Here is a 10,948-nt window from a genome sequence, read left to right as displayed (position 1 = left end):
GGGGTCATGCCCTTTAGGGTACAGGGGTCATGACCTTTACGTGTCACCATCGGGGTCACATGGCCGTCAGACTCCTCCCCCCCGACTCATCGGTTTCTCTGTGATCGGCTTCCAGACCATCTTCATGGGCCACGGGCCGAGCTTCCAGTTCCAGAAGAAAGTCCCGGAGTTCGAAAACATTGAATTATACAACGTCATGTGTGGTGAGAACATTATGGGATGGATTCATGGTTTATTCATGTTCCAGCTCCAGAGACCAGCTTCAGTGACTCCTCTTTTTCTTCTTCTTCTTCTCCTCCTCCTCCTCCTCCTCCTCCTCCTCCTCCTCCTCCTCCTCCTCCTTCTTCTTCTCCTCCTCCTCCTCCTCCTTCTTCTTCTTCTTCTTCTTCTTCTTCTTCTTCTTCTTCTTCTTCTTCTTCTTCTCCTCCTCCTTCTCCTCCTCCTCCTCCTCCTCTTCTCAGACCTGTTGGGCCTGAAGCCGGCACCTAACAACGGGACGTACGGCAGTCTGAACGAGATGCTGAAGGACCCGCCGTTCCGGCCCGGCGTGCCGGAGGAAGTGACGGCGCCGTCCGACCCCGACGACGCCACCGCCACGACCCACGAGCAAGGCTGCAGCTGCGAGGAAGAGGTCAGACGGCGTAGTGCCGACTCGGCAAGAAACAAGTCTGAAGAGTGTTTTTCACTTCCTGTTCTTCCTGTTCTTGTTCTTCTTGTTCTTCCTGTTCTTTGTGTTCTTCTTGTTCTTTCTGTTTCTTAATTTTCTGCAATATTTAAAAATCAAATGGAAGAATCCCATTGGCCGTGTGGTGGAGGAACCAATGAGATGCTTTAGAAGCTCCTGACTCTGTTCTTCACTTCCTGTTCCAGAACCAAGTGGAGGAGAACCTGCAGGCCTTCAGGCCTCCTCCAGACGGGAGCTACAGCGACAGTAGGTTCCTCCTCACTGGAGACACGTCCAGCTTAGCTCCTCTGAATATAAATGTGTGTGTGTGTGTGTGTGCACAGACTCCTCCCACCTCCCCTTCGGCCGCCCCGCCGTGATGTTTGACACTCAGTACAGTTTACTGCATCACGTTGAGTTCATCAGCGGCTACAGCCGAGAGCTCGCCGTGCCGCTGTGGAGCGCCTTCACGCTGCCGCGCCAGGTACTGCACGAGCTCATGACCCTATGATGACGTCATAACTATGATGACGTCATGACTCTAGGATGACGTCATGACTCTAGGATGAGGTCATGAGTCTAGGATGAGGTCATGAGTCTAGCATGAGGTCATGACCCTATGATGACGTCATAACTATGATGACGTCATGACTCTAGGATGACGTCATGACTCTAGGATGAGGTCATGAGTCTAGCATGAGGTCATGAGTCTAGGATGACGTCATGACTATGATGAAGTCATGACTCTATGATGACGTCATGACTAGGATGACGTCATGACTCTAGGATGAGGTCATGAGTCTAGCATGAGGTCATGAGTCTAGGATGACGTCATGACTATGATGAAGTCATGACTCTATGATGACGTCATGACTCTATGATGACGTCATGACGATGATAACGTCATGACTATGATGACGTCATGACCCTATGATGACGTCATGACCCTATGATGAAGTCATGACCCTATGATGATGTCATGACTCTAGGATGACGTCATGACTCTATGATGACGTCATGACTATGATAACGTCATGACTCTATGATGACGTCATGACTCTATGATGACATCATGACTCTAGGATGACGTCATGACTCTAGGATGACGTCATGACGATGATAACGTCATGACTATGATGACGTCATGACCCTATGATGACGTCATGACTCTATGATGACGTCATGACCCTATGATGACGTCATGACTCTAGGATGACGTCATGACTCTATGATGACGTCATGACTGTGATGACGTCATGACTCTATGATGACATCATGACTATGATTACATCATGACTCTATGATGACGTCATGACTCTATGATGACATCATGACTCTATGATGACGTCATGACTGTGATGACGTCATGACTCTATGATGACATCATGCCTCTATGATGACGTTATGACTCTATGATGACGTCATGACCCTATGATGACATCATGACTCTATGATGACGTCATGACCCTATGATGACGTCATGACTCTGATAACGTCATGACTCTATGATGACGTCATGACTCTATGATGACGTCGTGACCCTATGATGACATCATGACTCTATGATGACGTCATGACTGTGATGACGTCATGACTCTATGATGACATCATGCCTCTATGATGACGTCATGACTCTATGATGAAGTCATGACCCTATGATGACATCATGACTCTATGATGACGTCATGACCCTATGATGACGTCATGACTCTGATGACGTCATGACTATGATAACGTCATGACTCTATGATGACGTCATGACTCTAGGATGACGTCATGACCCTATGATGAGGTCATGACTATGATGACATCATGACTTTACGATGACATCATGACTCTATGATGACGTCATGACAATGATGAGGTCATGACTCTATGATGAGGTCATGACTCTAAGATGACGTCATGACTATGATGAGGTCATGACTCTAGGATGACGTCATGACTCTATGATGACGTCATGACTCTAGGATGACGTCATGACCCTATGATGACATCATAGACGGTTATGTGTTTAGGTTTTCTCGGTGTCGTCTGGAGACATTTGGATGCTTTGAACTCTGGAGTCTGCAAAGTGACGTCCTCCCAACCTGCAGGGGGCAGTGTGGTCGTTATGATGTCATTATTGTGTAATTATGGAACCTAGAGGAATCTAGAGGAACCTAGAGGAACCGGGAGGAACCCAGAGGAACCCAGAAGAGAACCGCAGTTCTTTTCTCTGACCTCCTCTCGGCGTTTTCAATGTGTTTTAAAACTGTGCGTCGGGCTGGAGAAGTTGGCCCTAAAAAAAAAAAACTAAAAAAACAACAACAACAACAACACCAGCAGCAGCTGTGCGCGCTGGTGTTGTTGCCCAACACCTTCGTCCTCCTGCTTTTCTGTTTGTTTAATACTTTGTCACTGTTCCAGGAGGACTTCACTCCCCCCGTGGCGCCCCCCGGTGGCGTCCGCTGCCTGCGGGTCGACTCCAGAGTGTCAGCTGACCACAGTCTGAGCTGCACCGCCTACGACCAGAACCAGCAGCTGAGCCCCGGGTTCCTGTTCCCCCCAGGTACGCCTGAGCCCAATCATTCAAACATATAAAGATAAGCTTATGTATTAAATGACAGAACTGATGCTACTCCTATTCATTCTATTTATTTAATTTACTAAAATGTATTTATTTAATTTATTAAAATGTATTTATTTAAATATATTATTTTTAATTTTTTTAATGAAAAACATTTTTTCTTAAATTGTATATAAAAAATATATTTAACCATGAAAAGCCTTATTGAGATTAATATTCTCCTTTACAAGAGACAGCGGAGCACATCTAACACGGAAAAAAAAAAAAAAAAAGACAAATAAATAAAGAGACGATAAAAAAAGAATAATATATATTTTTTTAAAGACCAAAAAAAAGGCAACAAAATGAAAATAAAAAAGACAAATAAATAAGAAAGAGACGATAAAAATAAAAATAAATCATTACATTCCAAAAAAAGTTTTTTCCATGAAAAAATATATATAATAAAAATGAATATAATTATTTTATTATCCTGTAGTTCCATTTGAAATAAGTGTTGTTCTGGTTGAGGTTTTATTCTTCCTATCATTAGATCATCAATCAATAATGATATGGTTATAAATCAACAATGATATGGTTATAAATCAATAATGATATGGTTATAAATCAATAATGCTATGGTTATAAATCAATAATGCTATGGTTATAAATCAATAATGATATGGTTATAAATCAATAATTATATGGTTATAAATCAATAATGATATGGTTATAAATCAATAATGATATGGTTATAAATCAATAACAGGTTTTTGTGTATTAATGTGTTCTTTGTGTTTTCAGAGCTGGCGTCGTCTCCAGAGTCTCGATACGACGCCTCGCTCATCACCAACACCGTGCCCATGTACCCGGCCTTCAAGAGTGAGGCAACTTTATTGATCCACAACGGGGGGGGGGGGGGGGGGGGATCCCAAAGGATCCGGTTGGTGATAGAAGTGCCCTCCTCGTTACTCGGCTTGCACGTTCTTCGTTCCCCTCCTCTTTGTCCCCGTCCAGCCATTTAAAGGGCCAGTGTGTAGGATCTGGCGCCATCTAGTGGCGAGGCTCCGGGTCGGTGGGGTCCGTTCAGTGGATTAAAGATGGTGAGATTTATCATATGTATACGAACGCTGCCCCTTTAAATAAAACACGCCCTCTTTCATATCTGAAAAGACGAAGGATACACCCGTGTGTCCTCATTCATAGCTCCTCTCTCCTCTAAGATCGCTTACCGGGGACGAAGGAGGCGAGGACGGAGGAGGGAGGGGAGGAGATGAGGAGTTAGGATGGAGGAGGGAGGAGGGAGGAGATGAGGAGGGAGGACGGAGGACGGAGGAGGGAGAGGGGAGGACGGAGGAGGGAGAGGGGAGGACGGAGGAGGGAGGACGGAAGGAGATGAGGAGATGAGGAGGGAGGACGGAGGAGGGGAGGAGAGAGGAGATGAGGAGATGAAGAGATGAGATCAGGAGATGAGGGGATGAGGAGGAACACATTTTCCGATCCTTTATCTATGTTAAAAGTTACGCTCTGAAACGCTCGTTGAGAAACCTTTGACCTTTGACCTTTGACCTCTGAACAAAATAGAACAAGGAGATGAAAGAGAGTCTGTTCTTTGGTTCTGAGGAGCAGAGGACGCCCCGACACCATTGTTACTGCAGACAGAGGCCTCTCTCTCTCTCTCCCCCTCTCTCATGACGTCACCCCCCTGCAGGGCAGTGGAGCTTCCTCCAGGGGGCGCTGTTGCGGCGCTACGCCGAGGAGCTGAACGGCGTGAACGTGCTGGTGGGCCCCGTGTTCGACCACGACCACGACGGCCGGAGAGACGCCGCCGAGCACATCAGAGAGTGAGTGATGAAGATGAGGATGATGAAGATGGTGATGAGGATGAGGATGATGATGATGATGGTGATGATGATGGTGATCCCTCCTCCCACCTCTTCCCTCCTCCCTCACTCCCCCTTGTCTTCCATCCTCCTCCTCCTCTTCTTCCCTCCTCCATCATCCTCCCTCACTCCCCCTTCTCTCTACTCTTCTATCCTCCTCCTCCTCCTCCTCCTCCTCCTCCCCCCCCCCCCCCTCAGGTCTTCAGCCGACGGCCCCCCCGTCCCCTCCCACTTCTACGTGGTGGTGACGAGCTGCCGGGAGCAGAACCAGACGGTGGAGGAGTGTGAAGGAGAACTCCGGGTGTTCTCCTTCCTGCTGCCGCACCGGCCGGAGAGCAGCGAGGCCTGCAATGTGAGTCCTGGCCGCCAGGGGGCAGCACCGCTCCTGGTGGGATACAGTCCGTTCACAGCACGTCTCTTAAAGGTGCTTCTGTCCTACACCAGGCACGTGCACAGACATTTTGGGGGGCAGGTGCTCAAACCAAAAAAAAGGGCACCCAATGCCAAAAAAATATTCTGCCAGAGTTGAAGCGTCAGCATCAAGACATGATGACGCAATACATCCTCGACCTGCGTCTCCTCTGGCAGCATCAGACCACTAGCTTACATTTTCTTTATGAATAAAGATGAATTATTATATAGCAACAACAGAACAAGCGTTCTGATTGGCTAATGGTCGTCATGCCAGCCACATATTGCCCTCCTCGCTGGTCTGATACGGATCCGTATTGCCCTCTGACCTCATTTTCAAAATGAGCGATATTGATAGACATCAACAGCCAAGAGCAGTGGTCCTCAAACTAAGGCCCGCGGGCCGAATACGGCCGCCTCCACATTTGGCCCGGCCCTCTGAACAAGAGAGGCCTTATGATTTGTTTTTCAGTCTGGCCACGAAAATCCTAGACTAGCCCATTAAATAGAACGGAATAAGAATTCTCTCTCTCTCTTCTCTCTCTCTCTTTTCTCTTGAATTCTCTCTCTCCCTCTCTCTCTCTTCTCTCTCTTCTCTCTCTCCCTCTCTCTCTCTCTTCTCTCTCTCTCTCTTCTCTCTCTCCCTCTCTCTCTTTTCTCTTGAATTCTCTCTCTCCCTCTCTCTTTTCTCTTGAATTCTCTCTCTCCCTCTCTCTTTTCTCTCTCTCTCCTCTCTCTCTCTCTCTCTTCTCTCTCTTCTCTTCTCTCTCTCTCTCCCTCTCTCTATTCTCTCAACATAACTAACGTCAGTGAACAGCTGGACGAGGCTTTGAAATCACGGAGTTTTTGTTTGTTTATTTTTTAGGTGAGCGTCGCGGAGCATGTCGGGGCGAAATTCTCACAAGAACTCAAATAAATGCCCCGTCCGATATTAAAACACATTTGGGGGGACTTGATGACAGAGAGAGTAACTTTTATTCTTAAATACTGAAGAATGAAAAAAATGTGTCTCCAGCAAAAAAGGCCCTTTACTCATCCAGGGCAAAGGGGAGGAGCTTGAGCACCACTAGGGCTCTACCTGTGCACGTGCCTGCCTACATGTGAGACATGACGTCATCTGAAGAGATGCAGCTGCTCACCAACAAGTCATTTTACACAAGAAACGACCCAAATGTCAATTTATTGATCGGTCAATAAGTTTAAATTACTTTTCTTTCAATATTTCACAGTTTCAGCTCCTCAAATATAAAGAGTTTGTTCATTTAAAGCAAAAAATAAGCAAAGTAATCAGGATTAAAATCTGGACAGAATGTGTTGAGTTCAAAGAGTTGTTGTTGTTGTTATTGTAAATATTATTTCTGAACATATTCAGATGTCGGGGGGGTCCACAGATGTTTGTTTTCATCTGGCGGATTCTTCCCATAATATTGTGATAATAACAACGTCACGTGTCACAAGTTACGGTCCACGGTACGTCTTCCACCTCTGACCTCTGACCTCTGACCTTATTCTTCACCCATGAACCGGCGCTCTGCGGTGACTCGTAAATGTGTACGATGAAGACGAGCTGGAGATGAAGGTTATTCCACCACTTTTCAACCACGAACATCTCGTTTCTTTCCTAAGCGTCACCAGAGCTTTGCTGACTCACGTCTCCGCCGGCGGCTGCAGTGAGTCATCCGGCGCTTGTAGTCAAATTAAATTCTCTCCGGTGACTCACGGACGAATTATGAATTATGAGTAGAAACCAAAACACCAAACAATGAAGGTCAGGCTGAGGAACGCCATCGTTCACCCAGAGGAGAGCAGACAGAGGGAATGTTATTTTATTTGTTTAAACATTCCAGAACTGTCTTAAACTCTTTCGTTTCATACATTAATCATATATATATATATATATGTATATATATATAATTATATATTATATGATTATATTTATATATGTATACATACAGTATATATACTTATATACATTATATTTATATATATATAATTATATACATATATAATTATATATATATATATGATTATATTTATATATATAGAAAAATATGTATATATAATTATATATGTAAGTATATATATATAAAATTGTATATTACATGATTATATTTATTTATATATATAAATATACATATATATATATATAATTATATATTATATGATTATATTTATATATGTATACATACAGTATATATACTTATATACATTATATTTATATATATCTAATTATATACATATATAATTATATATTATATGATTATATTTATATATATAGAAAAATATGTATATATAATTATATATAAGTATATATATATAAAATTGTATATTACATGATTATATTTATTTATATAAATATATATATATATATAAAATTATATATTATATGATTATATTTATATATTTATATATGATTAGATATATAATTATATATGATTATATACATTATATTTATATATATATATAAATATATATATAATTATATACATATATATATATAATTATATATCATATGGTTATATTTATATATATATATAAAATATATATATATAATTATATATATACATATATATATATATGATTATATATATAATTGTATATTATATGATTATATCTATATCTATATATATATAAATATACATATATATATATATATAATTATATATATATATATGATTATATATATAATCATATATATATATATATAATATGATTAATGTATGAAACAAAAAAGTTTAAGACAAGGGATTCTCCTCCTGGCGTGTAGAACGACGCACATAAGGGACACTTAAGGGATTCTATTTTGAATGCAAACCTGGCAACCCTGCAGAAGGTCACAGCACGGCGAGCGTGAAGGGAACGCCAACGCAGGGAGAGAGAGATAGATAGAGAGAGAGAGAGAGAGAGAGAATCCTCCCCCGTCCCTTGACTCATTCGTCTTTGTGATCTTTGAGGAGCGTCAGTGCAGAACAGTTTTCATCATTTATTCCGTACGTTTCCATGTCGGTGGTTTCATAGAAAGAAAAGAACGAGTCTTCACTCGGAGCGCTCGGCGAGTCTCGACTCGCCCCGAAAGAGAGACTTGTTTATCGTTTGGATGCCGTTGGCGAGCGCCTCTGTGGGAGCGTGTGTGGTCCTGTGAGCCAGAGGACTGAACCGGGTCATCAAAGCAGTCAGGAGCTGGTGCTGCTCCACTCAGACTGTTCAGTTTATGTATAGCCCATTTTCACAAATTACACATTCCCCTCAGAGTGCTTTACAATCTGTACACATAGACATCCCTTACCTTTGACCTTTGACCTCGCATCGGATCAGGAACAACTCCCAAACAACCCTTCAGGGTAAAAGGTCAGACCCCTTGAGGAGAGAACAGAGGAGGATCCCTCTCCAGGATGGACAGGTGTCATAGATGTCATGTGACCAGAAGGAATCATTACACACTAATTAAAACACAGGAACAACACAATGAAGATGAAGAGTGTGTGAAGAGTTGGTAGTCGGCATATTCCACCATCCAGACCTCCACCATCCATCAGGTGGAGGTAGGGAGGAGGAGTGGGCGGAGTCTCAGCAGGGCCGTGGTGTAGTTGGTAGTCGGCATCTTCCACGATCCAGACCATAGGTCAGAATGTTCTGGATTAAAAGTTTGATGCCATCATGAACCACGACTGCAGGGGCGTCTAACTCTCTTTCCCCGCGGGCCACATCCGCCTCTTAAAGGGCCGGTTGTAACAGAAGTACATAAACGTATGAACTCCTCCCCGACATATTGTTAAATGACTCTCTTGTCATTTAATTATTGTTTATTTGAGTGTAGAAATATTGTTCATGAAAAAAAAAGTCTCTAACACTATAACATAAATCCATTTCATCTGAAAATGTCTAAATAAAAGCACGGTATGTTCTTCATGAATCTCTTGAAGAGAAGGTGATGGCGTGTTTCCCCCGCAGAGCGGCGAGGACGCGTCGCAGTGGGTGGAGGAGCTGCTGCAGCTGCACACGGCCCGGGTCCGAGACGTGGAGATCCTGACGGGCCTGGACCTGTACCGGTCCACCAACCTGACCCTGACGAGCACGCTGAGCCTCAAGACCTACCTGGAGCCCTTCGAGAGTGACGACTAGCAACACAGAGAGACGGACGCACGCAAAGAGGAAGTCGGCCTCTGGAGAAGTCCTGCTGTTTCACCGCGTTCCCGCCGCATAGCCGGCGGCGCCGGCGGTCCACGCCGGAGGGAACCGACCCAGAAGTACTTTGGAAAAGGGATCGTCCATTTCTAACAATTGAAAAGAGTAAAAAAAAAATGGTTTTGGCAAGTAGTAGTGAGGAAGATTACAATAGGAATGTTCAATACTATCACAAAGATACCTGAGGGGGGGGGCGGACCTTCAGACAGCTGCAGCTCGTCACCACCACGGCGTCATCCTGCAGAGACGAACGCTCATATTCACTTGCCAGCCTTTGCATGCCATACAGTTTAAACATGTTCGGACCTGTCTTTTCTAACTCATAAAATACTCTGAAAACTTGCTTTGTATCAGCTAATCACTTCTTTTGTTCTGTCACCGTGACGACCGCTCAGGGGACGCTGCTCGCGCTCCTCGGTAACTTCCCGCCGCGTGGAAACGAGAAGACGGGAAAACACCCGGAACAATCTCAAAAGGCAAACATATGTAACCTCGATGATATTTCTGCTGAGGGATAGTTTGACATTGGACAAATGTATATTCTCGTTCTTGCTGGGAGATTATTACCACTGTCATTCTAGCAGCAGGTTAGCCTAGCTTAGCATAAAGACTGAAACGGGGGGCACTGCATAGCAGCACCTCTACAGCTCACTGACAACCATCATGGTGTTAACCTAAACCGTCAAACCGTTCCTCTAAAACAATATATATATATATATTTATATATAGATATATTTATATATATTTATATAAATATATATATATATATATATATAAGTACACATGTAGCGTGTACTCAGGGCTCAACGTGTACGCCGTGTCAGAAAGTAGCTACAGGCCTGCAACATGATGCTAAAGTATGTAGCATAAAACACTAAAGAAATAAACCCGTTGATAGGCTCCGCCTCCTTTATCATTAATAATCACCTGATTACTAGAAAACACAAAAACAACAAATAAACTCTTGCCCCAAACCTCGTTACCGTAGCAACGCTTCCCCGATGAGTTGAGCTAGCGTAGACAGACGTATCAACAGAGCGTAGCGTCATCAGGGAACGCTCACGAAGCTCATCTCTGTTCACGTTGTTCATGAAACAACCTGACTGGACCCGACACTCATTGCGGCCAGACCGCAGCTCCGGGGCTTTTGATTGGCTGCTGAGTTACTGACGTTATTTATTCAACATCTGCAGAGATCCAGTGGTTGATCAACTCTGATGGAAACAACCGAGTTGAGGGCGGCGCTGCCTCACAGGA

General features: G+C 43.6%; 1 protein-coding gene across 1 annotated transcript in view; it reads left to right on the top strand.

Moving 5' to 3' along the window:
- The window catches only part of enpp2l (ectonucleotide pyrophosphatase/phosphodiesterase 2-like), a 34,161-nt gene extending 24,127 nt beyond the window's left edge, over window positions 1-10,034 (top strand). Inside the window, exons 17-25 of the mRNA XM_056443020.1 lie at window positions 116-203; window positions 462-631; window positions 871-931; window positions 1,009-1,148; window positions 3,074-3,215; window positions 4,017-4,094; window positions 4,924-5,056; window positions 5,294-5,447; window positions 9,458-10,034. Of these exons, the coding sequence (XP_056298995.1) occupies window positions 116-203; window positions 462-631; window positions 871-931; window positions 1,009-1,148; window positions 3,074-3,215; window positions 4,017-4,094; window positions 4,924-5,056; window positions 5,294-5,447; window positions 9,458-9,628 (1,137 nt within the window). The 3' untranslated portion in view covers window positions 9,629-10,034. The remainder of the gene's footprint in view (window positions 1-115; window positions 204-461; window positions 632-870; window positions 932-1,008; window positions 1,149-3,073; window positions 3,216-4,016; window positions 4,095-4,923; window positions 5,057-5,293; window positions 5,448-9,457) is intronic.
- The last annotated feature ends 914 nt before the right edge of the window (window positions 10,035-10,948 follow it).

Source organism: Pseudoliparis swirei, chromosome 1 (assembly GCF_029220125.1).
Source record: "Pseudoliparis swirei isolate HS2019 ecotype Mariana Trench chromosome 1, NWPU_hadal_v1, whole genome shotgun sequence".
Taxonomy (NCBI): domain Eukaryota; kingdom Metazoa; phylum Chordata; class Actinopteri; order Perciformes; family Liparidae; genus Pseudoliparis; species Pseudoliparis swirei.
The sequence above is the reverse complement of the archived record's forward strand: the minus strand, read 5'-3'. Positions and strand labels throughout refer to the sequence as shown.